The sequence below is a fragment of the Hippichthys cyanospilos genome, chromosome 4 (genome assembly GCF_059441005.1).
Source record: "Hippichthys cyanospilos isolate Australia breed blue-spotted pipefish chromosome 4, RoL_Hcya_1.0, whole genome shotgun sequence".
NCBI classification, from domain to species: domain Eukaryota; kingdom Metazoa; phylum Chordata; class Actinopteri; order Syngnathiformes; family Syngnathidae; genus Hippichthys; species Hippichthys cyanospilos.
The window spans coordinates 13,808,303-13,826,977 of NC_142372.1; the positions used below are offsets into that span (position 1 = coordinate 13,808,303).

At 43.2% G+C, this 18,675-nt stretch overlaps 1 protein-coding gene across 1 annotated transcript; it reads right to left on the minus strand.

The window, feature by feature from the left end:
* Positions 1-3,271: 3,271 nt before the first annotated feature.
* Positions 3,272-11,421, minus strand: dldh (dihydrolipoamide dehydrogenase). The gene is made up of 12 exons (XM_088413097.1): positions 11,055-11,421; positions 10,602-10,907; positions 9,972-10,032; positions 9,239-9,496; positions 7,536-7,596; positions 7,297-7,427; positions 7,021-7,190; positions 6,724-6,940; positions 6,428-6,607; positions 5,225-5,960; positions 4,873-5,134; positions 3,272-4,706 (listed from the first exon to the last, which is right to left on the minus strand). Exons 1-12 carry the CDS (start codon positions 11,106-11,108, stop codon positions 4,701-4,703), a joined length of 2,442 nt encoding a protein of 813 aa, XP_088269223.1. The 5' UTR covers positions 11,109-11,421; the 3' UTR covers positions 3,272-4,700.
* Between the last annotated feature and the right edge of the window lie 7,254 nt (positions 11,422-18,675).

The following is an 18,675-nucleotide window of genomic DNA, read 5'->3' on the forward strand; positions in this document are numbered from 1 at the left end:
GAGAGAATGTGCACAAGAATGATTAATACAGACAACATTTTATCCTGTAATTCAACTCATGATGCTCACAATTTGTGTTATATGAACAATATGATTAACAGTCCAAATATGCTTTGTGCTGTCTTGTGAATATGTGTAGAATAAAAAACAGGTCTCAATCTGTTTTACTCATAAATTAACATTTTAAAAAATATTTTCCCCTATTTAAAGAAATTCTAGAAGGATGTAAAAACAAATAACTATCGAGATTTAACAGTGCCAATGTTAAAAGAATAGAATTGATGAGAAAATTAGCTGTATTGTCATTGTATGTGTAGTGTGACAGTGATGCTGCATTTCTCAGTGTATGGTGAAAAATATGAGTATTATAATGTAAAAGACAGTTTGACAGTAAGATTTTTTTGGGGTGTGCAGCAGGTGGCATATGATGCAATAATCATTGTGTGCCCCAAATTCTACCTAGCAACAAGTACCACAGCAGACGTATGACATGGAAAGTGGAAAAATAATTTCTAAAAAACAAAATATGACTTTTAATGTTTGGTTCCTCCAGTAAATGGGTACCGCTATGTTTGTAAAGTTTTATGATAATATTATTACATTATAGAATGTAGTAAAGCACTTTTGAACTACTTTTCCTGGTATGTAGCTTATATGCTTTAGATATAAAAAGTCGACACTCCTGTCCAAATCCCAGGTCTTTGTGTATAACAACTTTAATAACTGAAACAATGTGGCTTTACAAGTGTGCAGAACCCTCAATAACTGGGATGTGACAATATTCAGAATGATCACATTCACACTCATGTTATTATTTTGCTTTCAAGCGGCATGCTGAAGGTTTAGTACTAACAGACTGCTTTTTCAAAGTCTTATAATTCAATCCACCTTGCCTAAGATCCCAGTTCCATCTGAAGCAAAACAACCCCAATGCATAAAGCTGTCATCGCCATCCCAAGCTGTCGACATAGTGTTCTTCTGGTGGAGAGCAGTTTTCTGTTTATACCTAACAGACCCTTAAAAATATGGCCAAAGTGTGCTGACTCCATTTCAACATTTACGTGAATATGATTTGCTTCATGTGGAATACAGCCACATCTTGTTTATATGAGGGTGCATACTTGTGCAACCACATTACTCCTGTTGTTTTACTTCCCCTATTGAATAAAAAAAAAGAATCTACAAAATTGACTAGGTCATAGGTTACATAAATGGTGTAAATTATTTAGAATCAACGATTTAGCTTGGTCTCAATTGTTGGGGGGGATATTACAAAAAAGTCATACCAAGCTGTGATTTGTGAACTTTTCATATCTACTGTAGGTAGTTGACCTGGCATTTCACAGAGAGAGAAAAATCTCTCTGTAAAGCCCACATAAATACCTATTTCCTTACATATTGCATTTTAGCTTGAAGGACTGAGGCTATGTCCCTCGTAAGTTCAAAGAGGGCCACTCTCTACGAAGCATATGGCATCCCCTGACCAGTGCTTTGTGTGACTATTGACACCAGAGGGAGGATGTGAGTGTGTGCGGCCGTTCAGGGGTGCAGGACAGCCTAGTGGCAACAAAAGACAGACCCTAAGCCTGTCTCCTGTGATTTTCCAACTCAGCGAAAAAGCTATTGTGGCAGTGAAAAAAAAGTTAAGTTAAAAAGCTTACCATGGTATGTGCTAACAACCGCCCGCCGCTTGTGTAATACAAGCAAATACTTTTTGAGCAGTCGCGGTCTTTGAGAGGCAAAACATCCCACTATTGCCCATAAGCGCTGGCCTAGTGACCGCTTCCGCCTGCTTCCACACAAGGTCGTTTGAAATGTTTCGCATGAGTCACATCATTTCCTGAATGCAGTGATGACCGGGACATCTTCTTTAGCCATTTTAACAAAAACAGAGGTTTATTTTCTCTGCATTTTATCCTTTACGTCTCCATGCAAACTACATTTTTTACTTTTTGAAAATCCTATGATGGGCCTATTTTCGTGCTCAGTGCAAGTTCAGCTGTGCGCTTGAGTGGACGTTTTTTTGCTTTTGCAATTATCCTAGCAAATCAAAAGTTAGAAAGTAGTGTTTTCATCCAACAAATTCATTTCTACAATGACTCAGAGGGCTATTAGATAAAACCATGAAAAATGTGACATTTGGAGTTGAAAGTTGCAATGGTGCAGAGGTACATTCACATGCTTTAGTGCATGTAGTGTGAATTCAGACTTCACTCTAGTCAGTGACATAAAAGTGAGTGCTAAATGTTGCCCGTCTCCATCTGACGACAAGCTCAGGGTAATCTGCTTTTTCATCGAATGCCCACGTCCAAATATTTGTTAAAGCAAGCAAAATGTTAGTACTCTATATAAATTGGCTATCATTTCAAAACATTGACTGCCATGCACGTATTTGAAACCTCATACATTAAAGCTATAGCCTACATCCTGAGCATTTACATTGGCAGCTATTATCGCTGCTGAAATATTTGTGATCCTAACTGAAGATTTGTGCATCTTGTTTTCATCCAATTCCTTTGACTTATCTTTATAAGTATTTACAAGACTTCAAGTCAAATTAGTTTCTTTCATGACTAATTCTGCACACCCAGTGGTCACCAAATGACATGTATATACACATGGACGCATACACATACGCACATCATAGTCAAACAGGGGCCACCAGGGCTAAATTCAGACTGTGGTTTCCCTCTCTAGCTATAAATATCCCTCCGCTTTAAACAAGAGCTCACAAACATACACAAACACTTGCCCGGACACACACTCTGATACTCAAGACATTCTTTGGACAAATCTTTCTTTTGACAATTCTGTCAAGACATGTAACTCATGGAATCATCAAGTGATCCCTGCGTCATATGCGTACTCATTCACACACATATGTACGTACATACGGACACAAAGCGATGACTCTGGTCTAGAAAATTGGTCCATGATTATGGGGTGTATCTTTGTCTCATTTAGTGGTTCCACAAGGAGACAGTCTTCTGCCCTGTTACACACACAAACACGCACACACACAAACACATACCGCAACACTATCACTTGGCAACAAGATCCCACTACTATTTGTTGGATTGTCTTAACTGAAGCCTGAAATATCTTGTGGGAAATAGATTGTTTCCATTTCTTGTACGTTTGTCTCCACACATATCACCAGGACCGACTTCACTCGACGTCCTGCGATTACTTTCGAACCAAACCTGAGTACAAGCATTCCAACACACAAGTATTATTATTTATTCTTTTATTTTGGAAAAATATTGCGCTGTTTTCCAGTAATAAAAATGACAGGCTCTGTACATACAGCTTCTCTTTTAAATACAACACAGTCACAGTGGTCTCAAGTGCCTAACGCATACATTCATACACATGCATACATACATGCATACATATACATACATACACACGTACATACATACAAACATACAGTACATACATACATACATTATCTGTCAAAGAAAAAAAAAAATCAAACTTAAATTATAACACAAAATACCACACCAAATTGTAATACAAATAACAATAATTAAATTAAAAGAACATCTTTGTTTCAATAATAAAAAATAAGATTAAAAACATGAATCGCATGATGCTAAGCAATGATGAGCAGGCAAGGGTGGCTAAATGATGACTGGCTAACAGTTGAAAAGACAGATGACCTCATCTGTGCTGACACACTCCCGTAGTGCAAGAAAGTCTTGGCAGTTCGGACGAATCCTTCATAGTTTGACGTAGACGTGCGACGGCATCAGAGGTGGGGACAGATGACTTCAAAGTGGTAAGAAAACATGCCATGAGTTGTGTATGATTATTTTCAGTGACTCTTTGCTCGTAAATTCAGTTTTTTAAAATTAATTCATATTTCACCCAAAACGTTTCCCTGTCCAAACCTTCAGGGTGAGGGGCCAGTATGGCCCAACAGGATCCATGTTGGATCGATTTGCAGTCAGTACTGGAGATTTCAGTTTTGTACGTTCTGCTGAGAACCAGCTCAGCCGATACAATCTGTCAGTGCCGCTGACTTAAAGAGGTGTAGTCGCGCCGCATGCGTTCTTGAAAATGTTCTGCCATCTTTGAGAAAATTGGCTACAGCTGAGACGACTGCACCTTGGAAAAACGTCCACCCTTGCCGTTTCTACACTCTGTCCTCTGCTGGACTGCACACAACAGGGACTGCCACCTATGACAGTTTTCACACTGCACTTGAATAACCATAGCACATAGCACAGTACTACAAGACATATGTTCTCAGTACTCCAAAGGTACTACTCTGTTCATCCAATCAGTACTCCAGGGTACTACTATTTCAGCATCAGGGCCATTGCTCCCTTGTTCATCTAAAGCAAATGAATAGAATATCTGGAGCGTTCCCATCATCCTTCAGCTAAGGTCACTGGAGAGCATAAGTACTTAGTCCGTCATTGCTTCGAATTTGAACAAGGCCTGCACAAGTTCAGGTGCTTGGAAGGTCAAGTATGAAACCGGTGTCCTCAATTGAGGTCAGCATTGTCCAACGTTCACTGACTCTACGTTGCTTCAGTGGCACCTTGGCTCCAAGATCCTTCGGTAAATTCCAGGGAACAGCAGCAAACCGCAGGAGTAAAACCTCCCGGAGACAAGCTGAGCTGTACTGCTCAGGGTTAGCGAGGCCCAACATCATCCAGAGGGACACGGTTGGAACTTGGTCCAAACGTGTATTATACCTGAAAGAAATAAAGAAATTAAGTAAAGTTCTTGCTTATAGAAAATTGTCTTCTGTGGATTCCTTTGCCTGTACAATTCTGGAAATAAATACTTTTGACAGACGCTAATTGGATTTACAATGCCTCACTGACAGTAAATGTTGAATCTACTTAGTTTGCCTCTCACCTCTGTCGCGATTAAGCACTCGTCTTTTTGGTCCGATATGACGTACACAGACTGGTACTTAGTGTCTGTGGTGCTCTGGTACTTGCTCTCACCACTGGCACTGCAGTGATATTCAACGTCGCAGCTTGACTGGTATTTGACATCAGTGGATGATTGATATTTCAGTTCACCGCTGCTGGCATGTTGGTTAAGATCATAGAGCGATTGACACATGGTCTCGCTGCAGCTTGGCTGTTCCATTTGTTTCTCTTCTGATGTGTCACTACAAGAAAAAGAAGGTTGTTTTTTTTAAAGACTTTTATTTGAATTCATTTCTAAGCTTTATTTTAGAGCATATTTGACCACAATGTACCTGTTTTCTCTTTTCCTGCACAATTCCTCGATATCAGACTCTTCCAGCAGCTCACATTTGACTTCTGGCACCTCATGGTCCTCCTGTTTGCACAGCGACACCTCCTCAGGCCGCAGCTCATGGACAAGGTTGTACTCCACACTGGAGTAGCGAGTCTTAAAGCCTTGCTTCTCCGGTCCACCTATCCCGTTAAACCCACTGATCCCGCTCAGACCACCGAGTGAACCAGCCAGCTCCGAATGGTAATCTGCCTTTTTGTTGGTATTTTTAATAGACGTTGTCATCACAGCGACCAGCTCCTTATCACTGCGGAGGCAATTGGTGGTCGTCAGGTTGTTCATTGTTTCGTGGCTGTCGCTACGGACGCTGTCGCTGCGATGACTGTGCCGCTCCTGCAGTTTGACCCGGGCGTAGACCACCAACACGGAGCAGCCGATGAGAATGACGAGAACTAGGAAGATGCCAGCACACACAGCGGTCCAAGGGAAGCCGCCGTCATCAATGTCGCCATCGTCAAAGGTTTCGCTTTCCAGGGAGGAATATCGTCTGTCTGGTCCATCCGCCACTGGGTGACCCATGGGAACCTCCGGTAAGAGGAACTGGCAATTGTGCCCACCGTAGCCTGGCACACAGGCGCACACAAAGCGGCCGCCACGCTCATGGCAAGTGGCTCCATTGTGGCAGGGATTGTGAGCACAGCGGGAGATGGGCGAACTGCAGTTTTTGCCGGTGTAACCTGGAAAAGAACCCAAATTTAGGAGTATGATTAAGTTGTGTCTCAAAACAATGGTTCTCAACATTTTTTGATGGAAACTAATAATAGTGTGCTGTGCCCTAACTGTCTGATTTTTAACTCTTTGATGTGGTATCTCGAAGCATATTTTATTTCAAGGAAACAGACTGTGAAACATCATCTGGTTTTTATGGTCCATTGGCTAAAAAATTCTGTCCCTAATGACAATATGCATCCATTCAAAACTTTACCAAATAAAAGCATGCAATGTTTTGTAAAAGTGTCACTAACAAAATAAGTTGCTTTATGTTCCAATTCGTTTGCTCTTAATTCAAGAAGAAAAATGTATCGTGACACATGCGGAAAAAAAAAAGTCACATTAAAAGCCCCCTTAAGTTCCTTCCTGTAACCCAATGGAAAACTGCTGGTCTAAAACAACACCAGAAATCCATTTGGAATATGAATCATACCTGGAGGGCAGGTACATGTGTAGCCATTTGCCCCCTCCTGGCATGTCCCACCATTCTGACAAGGAAATGATAGACAGTGTCCAAGGAGGCTGCTGCTGCTGCTGTCCTCACAGTTGGTACCAGAAGACCCTTCAGGACATTGACAAATGTACGAGTTGACTAAATCCACACATTCTGCTCCTGTAGGGGAAAAAGTAGTTAGATGTCAGCATCAAAATCACTGATACTGTATTTAACATATCAATTTCGATATTGTTGATGGTGGCACACTAACAAGCCATCAGAAGAATGCCTACCATTCAGGCAGGGGTTGGATGAGCAGTGGTCAATTTTTTTTTCACAGTTGAATCCAGCGTATCCCATGGGGCACTGACAGAAATAACCCCCCTCCGGGTTGTCGACACAGCGCCCATCATTGAAGCAAGGCCCATCGGCACAGCTGCTGGCACTCAACTCACAGTTGTTGCCATAGAAACCAGGTGGGCAGGTGCACCTATAGCTACCTTCTTGGTCCTAAAGTGTAAAGGTAAACGATTATTGACTTTTTTGTTTCCATTAACCTTTTTTTATTGGCAGCTGTCTTTGATACTTACTGTGCAGCTGCCACCATTGCGACAGGGGTTTCCAGAACATTCATTGACCTCAATCTCACAGCTGGCGCCTGTGAAGCCAGGCGGACACGAGCAAGTGTAGCTGCCCTGGCCAGTGTTGGTACATGTGGCACCGTTGAGACACGGCTTGTGGTGTGTACAGTAGTTTAGATCTGGAAATGGCAACAAAACAAATATTTCAAAGAACAGTTTTATTGAAACTAAAATATTTTAGTATGCAAGGAACCGTGATTGCAGATAACTGCAAAAAATCCTCACCCTGGTTGCAGAAGAGGCCGCCCCATCCCTCCTGGCAGTTACACTGCCAGGGTTGTTGGCACGTGCCATGGAGGCAGCCTGGGTAACGGATACAGTCATCACAGTAACGGCCACTGAATCCCACACGGCACCTGAAACCCACCATAAATCAAATGCCGTTAGCAACAAAAGCCAGGGCAACTGCATCGAGTGTGAGTGTCGGTTAAAAATGGCGGGAAAAAAGTCATTTCTCCACTCACTTGCATTCTCCAGGTTTTTCACAGAAGCCGTGATCTTCATCACAGCCAGGAAGACAAATTGCTGAAGAGAGGAAAAACAAAACAAAAAAAGTGAATACAGCGAAATGCACTCGTCACCTGAACCGCTGTTTGGGGGCTTTTCTGTCATTTCCTTAACCTGTTCACCTGTCTCTGAGTCTGTCATTCTATACTTTGAGCCACTGATAGGAGACCAATAAAAACGCAGCTGCCACAGTGCGCAATACAGTCAAACAGCGCAAGCAATTGGGGTCAGGAGGCCATTCCTGATGACTTTAGACTATGCTTCATAATTTGCTTGACTGTTTACTTTCAAGACATAGCTGCAACAGTGGCTTTGGACACTAAGTCGTCCCCCCCGCCTCCATAGCAGCCAACAGGCCCTCTCTATTAACATGGTTGCTCTCCAACACAAAAGCATCCCACACAAAGACGCCTTTCTCCCTCTTGACTGTGGGTCTGAAGTCTTTTTCTCACTATTGCCCCCCCCTCCCACCTCCTTCCCATCGACCACCACCTACACAACTGTACACCTATAGCACCCTCTCCAGTCTGTTTCTCCTCCCTCTCTCGTCGTTCTGTCCTATTTCTGCTTCTTCTCCTCTCACCAGCATCCCTCCTTTCCTCCTCCCAGCCCCCCACCCCCACCCCCACCCCCTTCCAACCACCTCTATCCCAAGGCCAGCTGGTCTGTGTGGAGCTAACCACCAGACAGCTGCTCCATTGTCTCCTCGCACCGAGCAGCTGCCCCCTGAACAACAATACGCAGCCCCGCTTGGCCAATCACCGGCTCGGGCCACAACAATGAAGGACCCCCACTTGGCCAATCGGGGAGGAGGTTTGGGGGTGAGGAGGCCCCAGTGGTCTAATGGAAGGCACGCGGCGTGTGAATTACTGAGGAGCCACTGCGGCTCATTAGAATGGAGGCCTCTGGTGCTTGGGGATAACTAACTGACGCCTGTTGCACACGGGCCCTGCATTAGGACATCGGGAGGAGGAGGTGGGGGAGGGGGGGTCCTTGAACAGTAGCGACAGCCAAGTGACTGTTGGAGTAGCTAAGTTTGTATATGACTAATGACTGGATGCCATTTGAAGCCATTATAATACTGTAGGTCATGTTTTGAGGCATGATTGAATGTGCTGTCTTTTGCTTTGCTCTACACCAGTGGTTTTCAAGCTTTTTTCAATATTATATATCCCCTGTGATATACTTTTTCATCCAAGTACGCTAAGAACAGCGCAAAACAGATTCAGATTAAATCAAAAGACTTAAAAATGAACACTGTGCGCATCCATACAAAACAACAACAAACGCAATCATTTTGCAAAGCAGTTTTGATAATTTAGCAACAAGTTGCTTTTTGTTTGAATTAATTGTCTTTTAGTTTGAAAAGAAAACTGTACTCTTCTTGTCAGAGATTTAAAAAGTATCGAATTAGATTTGCTGATACATACAGAAACCCTGTTAAGATCTCACGTATGCCCTGTAATGCTTTTAAGTACCCCAAGCCGTATTTATAGCCCATTTGAGAATCGCCACTGTACACAGTGTATAAGTGAATTTAGATATTAAATATTATATTAGTGAATTAAAATATTAAATATTTAAATATATATTTAATTTCCCCCGGTATACCAATTCTATATTGTGCAGGATGGATGTAAACAAAGCAATCAAAACTTACGTTCAGTGCAGTACTGTCCCTTCCAGCCAGAGTTGCAAATGATCTCGCCGCGCTCTCCACAGGTGAAGTGTCCGAAGGCATCGTCCCGGGGCCGACAAAACACAGAGCAGCCCTCGCCGTAATAATGCTCGTCACACAGGAAGCGATATGAGTAACGCAGTTCTGTCCTGCCGGCTGTCTGCATGTCTTTGAACCATTCTTCTCCCACTGTCAGGTGACGTTGAGTCGTGATGCGGCTGATGAGGTGCTCTGGGTTATCTGTAAAGTTCAACTCAATGGTTATTTGTTTTTAATGCAGTGTATTTTGTAAAATGGTATGTTCTCGTCACCATTCAAAAAACAACCGTTGTTTTTAGATGCATATCTGTCTTTCACACACAGACCAGCACATTTTCTTTTATCAACACACTTCTGAACTGTGGTCAGTCATCGTCAGTTTTATGTGAGAAGATAAGACTTGCAGGTGACACCTGCCCAAAGTGTGCCCTTTATTAAACAGCTACCATGTTTGCCCAATTATGCAACACAGAAAAGTGTGCTCGTTCGCTAATTTACCCTTTGAGCACCAGTTATTAAGTCAGATGTTATGATCACATATGGCAAGTTCCATGTTATTCTAGCCAGCCTCAATGAGTTAAATGAAAAAAACTGCCATTATAGAAGAAAACAATGGTACAATTAGTCTGCTGGTGTGTCTTCAGGTTACACTGCTGCATCTGTGGCCACCACCCACCTGTTGCCAGGTCGTCCAGGGAGTCTGTGTGCAGAGCCTCAATGATCAGTGAAAATGTCCCCTGGGGGAGGAAAAAAAAGAGACAAGGAGAGTCAACAGCTGCTCAGCCTGCAGAGCCGCTTGAAGGGGAGGGGTGGGGGGGGTGCAATAGGGACGCCTCCCAATAAACTTCATAGCCTCATTGAACGTTTTTGATTAGGGGCCTAATAAGGCTCACGACTACCTGTTTCCCTTTCACAGTCTGCGACCGTCGCACTATGGGACTTGGTCGTGAATCAAACCAGACGGAATTTCACACTGCGCTGCCAATGATGTGCCAATTCGAAGGATGTTAAATTTCCCACCACACTTGGTTGGAGAGAGGCGTTTGGTGAAAACACCACCCACCCACCCACCCGAACACCAACCCCCCTCCACCCGCTACACTGCCAACACCCCCTACCCCACAAACACATACACTCTACTACAATAGACCTTCTCACACGCTGTTGACAAAGACCCTCACGAACTTTGGGAGCATCTGCTGCGTTTTACACCCTCTGGAGCAAAAGTGCTCTTTTTCACTCAGAAATGCGCCTTAATGACAACAACAATGATTTAACGTATATCACCATTGCTTGGGTCACTTACCGGCCACGTGAAGCCAAAATTGAAGCGGATCGGGTTAGTGAAGGTGTCAGCGTTGGTCTCTGGCACATGGAAGGAATTAGAGCCCAGAACCGGAGTCACCGCTCCGCCGTATGTACAGGGTGGCTCAGGGGACACGTTGGCTTGGTAGTGCTTCAGACAGATCCGGAAGAAAGTTTTACACTCGCATTGCTGGTGCTGATGAGCTGAGCCGGCGCCGCTGCCGGGACAACAGTTGGCGTTCCCCGCCACCCCTTTCTTGTTTAGAAACTCCTGCAGCTTCAGCTCAAACACCCCCGAGCACAAAACCTAAAGTAGCAGCACGCATATTAGAAACAAGGACGCACAACAATAATAAGTTTTCATCGACGCAAGTTAGCATTTATATTTTACGGAAAACCCGTGCGTAAAAATGCCGCAAAGGCGCGCGATGACGCTAAATAATTGCTACAATACCTGGCAGGTGAAAAGGGAGAGAGTGACAACCAAGGGCAGACACAGGCGTCCCATTGTGTTGACAGCCTGTTCAAAACAATCACTCAACGCTCCACAGGTTGCTGCAGCTCAACTCAAAAAAACATGGAGAAAGTTGGGCGAGTGCTTCCTTAAGTCGGAATTCACTTTGTCTTCTATTTTCCCATACGAGCCTCTGTTGTTGAATTTATTTATTTTTTTGACAATAAATAATCCGCAACAGAATGATCCTTGAAGAAAATCCCTGTATGAAATAATTCCAAATAATCTTGCGCAAAAATAATAGGTGTCCTTGTTGTTCCCCCCCACTTGATTGATGAAATGTCCCGACCGAAGAAAACAAGTTTCTTTTGGTCTCTCTTGGGTTTAACAGTGTATGCGTCTGATGGCTCGACGCTCCTGTACAGACTTTTATATCGGGCCAGTACGCGCAGGGTAATAAGATGCAAATAAGCCCCTCTGAGCCTCTTCTTCCCCTCCCTTCATCACCACAAGTCCGCCCAGGGGCCATCAAAAAAAAAAAAAAAAAAAGGGGGGGGGGGGGGGGGGTGCACACAACTTTTTTCTAGGCCCACCCCCTCCTGGCCTTTCTCTCTTTTTCTCAAAGGGGCACAGCAAATGGCTATAGAGAGCTGTTAAATGTACAACAACTCCTCGCTTCCCCTCTTGGTCCCCCCACTCTTCGCCATTTACATACCGACAAATTTTGAGCCCACGAAACCATCGCGCTGGGCAGCACCAATCTAGGATGAGCAAATGGCGGACTCCGAATTGGGGTTACTGTACTTTACGTGAAGCCAGCACGGTACACCCGTGGGGGCCAAGCCCCCGTTCCAAGCGTTCACCCCGAACCATCTGCCGGGCCACATTCCTTTAGTGTAAGCCTTGGCGCGGCTTTCACATGTTCACACTCCACAAGGCCTCTTTTAATGGGCTTATCTTTCGTTTGTGGCTGCTAGATGCACAACTTTACACCTCGTCAAGCGCATCCACTCCACCGACTGATGATGTCACACTTTTGGATTTTTATTCCGCTGACTAATGAACATTTGCCTAAATGTATTCGACCAAAAAGTGTCTAAAAACAAGTGGGCAAGTCCTCTTCTGTGTTGGACTGCATATGTTGGTGCAAGCAGTAAAGAGAGACTTGGTGGTGTGTCACTCGCGTGGCTGTCATTAAGGGACTTGGAGGGGGAGAAAGGGGTAGTGTGTGCGAGCGTGCGTGCGTGCGTGTGCGCATGTGTGCGCGCGCGTGTATGTATGGAGGGGGGGCACATACAGGGAGTAAAGTTTTTCTCTTTGTGCTTTCAGCTGTATGGTAATTGGGCCAGCAGCACCTGCTCTCCCACAATAATACAACACCAGAGAGAGGGTCTGATCAGGTTTGATATCACCGTTTCTGCATGCAGGCACATCACAGGACCCAATGCAAATCCCTACACTGCATTTGGTGTGTGTGCGAGCTTCCTCAGAGAATTCGCACGTGTTTGCATGATGTTAATAACAGCTTAAGGCGGCCGTTTTCACTGAAGACTTTATTTAATATTAGCAGCTGCTTTGTGAATCATCTAATGAGGTTTGATTCACTTATTATTTATACAATATCTCTGTCACTGTCAATACACTAACTTACAGAACTGACTTACAGAAAGATGGTGCCATACATTCTGCTTAAAGGGGAAATCAACCTCAACATTTTATTTACAATTTGTTCCATGCTTCCATCCTACTGGGCTAATCATATTATTCTGATTAATGATACATTTATGGAACATTGATTTTAAAAAGCAAAGTCCACCCATTTCATCCACCTCATCATGGCGATTTTGCCACTTGGCAATTGAAAATGACATCACAGATGCTCAAGCAAATCAAAGTTTATCTGTTTTCTGAGTCTGAGAATGTGGTATTTGCAAGCTCGCAAGATGTGTCCTGAATTAAGCTTTCACAACTGTAATGTAATTGTCAGCACACAGCGAGTGGCAAAATAGCAGCTCCCTGAGATGAATAAAACAGGGGGGTGTTGCCTGCTTAAATTATGTTTAAAAACATCCGTATGAATCAGATGCCCTCCTTAAAGAAATATGATGTCATGTTTTATTTACACAGTCTGTCAATAATGTATCTCTTTACTAATGTATTTTTACAGTTGTACTGTGTAGTGTATCATACAATACAGGCAGTTGTGACATTCTTATGTCGCATAATAGAACATTGCCATTTTTATACCGCTTGATTATTGAAACTTATTAGATCAAGAATATCAATACATTTCCCACTGAAAACGAAACACAACAAAATTGAAGGAAGAGGAAGTCATTTCATATTTGTTTATGAAATAAGATACACCTATTGTCAATAAAAAGGTCAGTGGATCTTAAATTGGGTTTTTTTAAGGCATTTCAAGGGGTATTTGAAATTTTAACAGGGTTCCAGCCAGTAATCAGCAAATCTAATTTTATGCTTTTTAGTGCTATGGTGCAAACAGTACAGTTTTCTTTTCAAACTAAAAGACAGCTAATTAGAACAAAAAGCAACAGTGACACATTTTTCCAACAGATGAGTCAGAAATAACTGTTGGTCAGTGCATAGTGTTGAGGCCATTTCTGGCCATGATGGCTCACCACTATCTCAAATGTGCTCTTGTTTTTTTCACTCACACAGTGGAGCATACTCGGTCCATTTCGGACTGCACTCAAGTCGACAAAATGTTTCCTTCTCACCATTGCTCATGGCAAATAAGCAACAACTGCGGTCTTGTAATGTGCCCTTTCATGCGACTTCGGGGGCCTTTAACCTTGAGCTTTAACACCATTATCCTTGCCTGACATGGTGCTTCCATGCAAATACCAGTGTGTCTTTCGCTATGAAGGACGCTGATTTTATTTAACCAGTTGATTTCGTCCTGCAGCATTGTAGAGCACCTCAAAGGGTGACAAAGCTCCTATGTGGCGCTCGTCAAATCCCTCTCCTGGAGGCCTTTTATTATTTCACCTCATCGCAACTATCGGAGGTGCCCTGTGCACCTCCGTATACCATCAGTCATTCATCACCATGACGTGGCACGCATTTTGCAATTACGACAGCGAAGCGTGACTGGGACGTATGGCGAGTTGGAAAGTACTTCACCCCACCCAACTCCTGCGCTTACATGACCATGTTTCTCCACCCTCAATTCACGGTGCGAGATTCTGAAGTTGTGTACTTGGAGCTCCACCCACTCATCTCCCTATTAACCGCGTGCACGTGCGCGAGTTTGTGAAATTGTTTAACTGGATATTGATTGTTTAACTGGAGTGCTTTGCACGTTGTCCAGTGTGTGCGCGTGGAGTTTCGTGTGCGTGCGTGTGCGTGCGTGTGCGCGCGTGTGTACGTGGAGCAGGGGGCTCTGTGACACGCACCAGTACAACAAAGGAAGAGGTCTCGCGCCCCGCCGCCCATTCATCCCTTTCTCTGGCCAAGTAATTCCCATTGATTCTTATTGAAGGACGAGTCGCGAGCCCCTCGGGGGAGAACTGTGTGATTTGTGAAGGGTCGCAAGGACAAGACACGCCCCTCCTCGAGCCCGGCCATCTGCTCCCCCAAACACCACAACACCAACTACCAAATGGCATCCCCCTCCACATCAACCCCTCATCTCTGTACAAATAATTCCTCTCTTTCAACTCACCACTCTGTATTTGTGTTTACTGTCTCATCCATTTTATTTCTTTGATTGACTTGATTAACTTTGATTGAACACATTCACACATTCTGCATAGGAAGCAACCAGTTGCATGTTGGGCAGATCGCAGTGGAGGCATGCAGTGGTTATGGAGTGGCCATATGGCCCGTGTGTGTGTGTGTGTGTGTGTGTGTGTGTGTGTGTGTGTGTGTGTGTGTGTGTGTGTGCGTGCCAAGAAATGGATGGATGGCTGTCGTGGGAAACCCTGCATCATCACCATCACACACACTGTTGAGCAGAGCAAGCAGCCTGCAGAAATCAAAGTGAGGCAATTGTCACATGACCATGGTGATGATGGACTGTGACTCTCTTGAATTGGTTTGTGACTTACTTTTGAATGGGTGGGCTTGATACATACACTCACAGGATTTAACATTAGGCACCCCAGCACAATATTATGAGAGCCAAACCACGCCTTACAAAGATAATAATGCTCAGTTTACTTAAGAAAGACATGCTCCAAGATGTATTATGTTTGTTATTGTGATTGCGGTGATTGCAATTGTGAGAATATATTGAACCATAGCTTTCTGACAGTCAGTCAAATATGAGCATCATTGTCTTTGCAAATATTTTATGCAACTGTTTAATTAGATGGCTTTAGTTTAAAGCAGTGGTTCTCAAATCTACAGACATGAGTTACCCTGGGGGTACATCATGGAACTTTAAGAGCAATGTGAAAATGTATGAGTTTCTGAAGCTATTTGCACATCGAAATCTAATCCAATCAAATCTAGTGCTTTTTAATGGTATGTATTTTTGTATAGTATTTGTGTTTGTAGTTGTGTATGTTTGTATTTTTTCTTTTAAAATTAAGAGCAAATAGATTGGAACATGTATCAATTCATTGCTAAATTATAGTTAAGTGACGCCATTGCAAAATAGTGCTTTTTTTTCTGTTAAGACAGAGTCGTATTGTCATTAATGACAACGTTTTCCATCAGATGAGACAGGGGGGACACGAGTCCGAGCAGAAAACCCAAAACCCATGTGGGCACGGGAAAAGTAAACATACTCCACATAGGAAGGCCAGTGACAGAAGTGAACCAACAACCTTCACATGTGAGGTGGATGTGCTGACAAGTTGATTGAAATGACAGCTGATTAATGATTAAAATTGAATTACAGTTAATTCTATAGGATTTTTGTTTTTGTCAAGTCATGCTTCAGGCTTTTAGTTTCATTATTGAACAAGTTTGGAGATTGTGTTTCGAAAAGTTTATTACCAGAACAAGTGTTAATCAATCTGCTTTTAACGATGGATTAAAACTCAATGATTGAATTTACAACTCCCATGAGACATCATTTGACAGTATAGCCTAGGATATGATGTTTGATTAGCGTCCAAAACAAGCCAAATACAAACAAAGCCCCCTACATTGGGAACAAATCGCACACTCCCTTGCTCCCTGAGATCCCTGCCCCGAGGCCCCCTGGGGGTCCTTGGCCTTTAGTTTGAGAACCAGTGGCCTCCAGCCACAGGATTAGCCAGGCCAGCTGCCCAGAGGGACCCCAGGCCTTGGACGCTGACACAAGGCCTGACCCCAGGGTGGCTACTATCAGGGACCCTGAGGGGGATTTTGGACAGCTCACGGTGTGTATGTATGTGTGTTGTTTATTGAGTTGGACAACTGTTGAGCCAGCGCAGATTTGGGCAGCGGTGGTCTTTGTATGTGTGTGCGTGCTTGTATGGTCAATTCTTTCCGGGGGTTAACTGCTGATCCAGTACAAATGGGAGGTGTGGGGGGTGGGCTGTCGTGTGCTCCTGGAACATCTGCCTCTGTTTCTCCTGAGTCAAGCTATGGTCAGGAGAGAGGTGGGGGGCAGAGAGGGGGGTGAAAAGGAGAAATGGAAGTCTGTAGAAGTTGGAGGAGGAGGAATAACAACATCCAATGAGCTGACTGTGTGCTGGTCATATGTGTCCCCTCCCATTAGTACTTGGGTTCACCTACACCACGAGACATGTAGATGCTGGCTCTAAATCAACAGAAAAGTGAAAAACTCATTGTGCTCATCCTTGGTAATTAGCCTCCTGCAATTTCTCATTAAGATTCATACTTCATTCTCTTACAAAATAGAATACGGTTTATGTTTTTTAACTATCAAGAGTAAGTGAGATTTGCACAAGGTATCATCATGAAAAATGTTGTGATGTGCATCCCATGTTTTGACCCATTGTCAAATACTGTACTTTACTCTCATTTTCAGGCTCAAAAGACTTGTCTCATTAACTGATGGTGAAAAGGACAAGTTTAGTCGTTTTTCAGCAAAACACAGATTTGTATTAGGACCTTTCATGTCAAGAAGAACTCTAATTGGTCGTATTTGCATAAGTTGGCAACTTAACAAACAAGTTTTTTTTTTTTTTTAACAATTTGGAGCTGATAAAATTATTCAATCAATTGACAACTAATCAATTATCAAATCAAACAACTATTTTGATAGTTGAATATTAGTTCAGACTCCACCCTTTTTCAATGATGTACCACATATGACATATTTTTTCAGCTGAGTAGCCCCAACCATTTCAAAGCATTTTTGAATGAAATAGAAAAATGAAAGCAGAGTGCTCTGCCATCCATGTCTAAGTTTCTTTAATTTTCCCATTCCATTTATAGCAGTATCTGTAAGGCTATTTTATTTAGGGAATCTACCAGATAAATCATGTAACATCATCTATTTTATTTCTGCCTGGTTGAGTGGAAAATGGTCATGAATGACACTGTGCATTCACTGTGCTACCTTGTGTAAAGGAGCACTTATAACACAATTTAGCAACAAGTTACTGTTCAACTAATGCCAACTAATTTGTTCCAAATACTTTGCTCTTAATTTGAAGATAAAAATGTACTGCTCCTGCATCAAATTAGATTCACAGTTACAGTACATGCAGAAAGCTTCTTAAACTCTGTTAAAATCTCAATTACGCCCTGAGGTACCTTGACATACTCCCAGTGGTAATTGTCTCCCACTTGCGAACCACTGCTTTAGAGCATTGTTTAGCTTAAAATTTTAAAAATTTTCAGAAATTTTGTGAAATATGAACTGAGCAAGCACTATCAATCCATTCCTATCCATCTCAGTGGGCAGCCGTTTCGCCACTTGCTGTCAACAGAAAATGACTGCACAGTGCCCGAGGGCTCGACTTGCCAACATTAATGACCAATTCTCTAAAAGAGGTGTGCCGATTGGTTGATACCTGAGCCCCGAGGTGTCAGTGCATAATGCACAAGTGCGCCGGCGTACTGATCAGTAAGTCCATCAGTCACTCTCAGTCTTTAGATACAACACCCTTTGGAACATTTTTTTTATTTGCAGCAATGATCATAAGATTGTAAAGTTAGAACTGAAGGATAAGATGAAAACTCAGCAGTCCTCAACATCACCATCTGTTCTATCCCCCTAGTTTCCCTCTTTTGTTGTGTTTTATTCAAAGTCCAAAGTGTGACTAACGGTGTCTTCAGTCATGTTAATTCTTTTCTTGTGTACAGTATTGATCTGTCTTGTAGTTTGCAAAACTGATCCTTAAAGACCAAAACACAATTATAAACTTTGATTGGCACTAAAATGTTTTCACGATGTGTCAGCACGGCCCTAACTTTTGAGTGCCCACATAGGGGGCAGATTTACAACTGAACTCCGCCTTCTTTGAAGATCAGTTGACTGTGAGAGGTGGATGGCCCTCCTAGTCCACTGAGCATCTGGCTGAGGAACGACAGATGCTGACAGCTGGACTGACAGCCAGCATATGCCGCTCTCTTTATTTCTGCTAAACTCAGACAATGGAAAGAAGAGGGCGGGGGTGCATTGTGTGGAAGGTAGACCTAATAGCTTGTGACTTCAGAAAAGAGCCTCTATTCTCCTGGAGAGCAATTAGTT

What these genes read in the sequence shown, in the direction of transcription:
- dldh (XM_088413097.1), bottom strand. Translation starts at nt 11,108, where the DNA reads ATGGGACGCCTGTGTCTGCCCTTGGTTGTCACTCTCTCCCTTTTCACC. An exon ending in TCTCCCTTTTCACCTGCCAG is followed by an intron (nt 10,908 to 11,054) that starts GTATTGTAGCAA and finishes CTGCTACTTTAG; the next exon opens with GTTTTGTGCTCGGGGGTGTT. An exon ending in GGGACAGTACTGCACTGAAC is followed by an intron (nt 7,597 to 9,238) that starts GTAAGTTTTGAT and finishes TCCTCTCTTCAG; the next exon opens with CAATTTGTCTTCCTGGCTGT.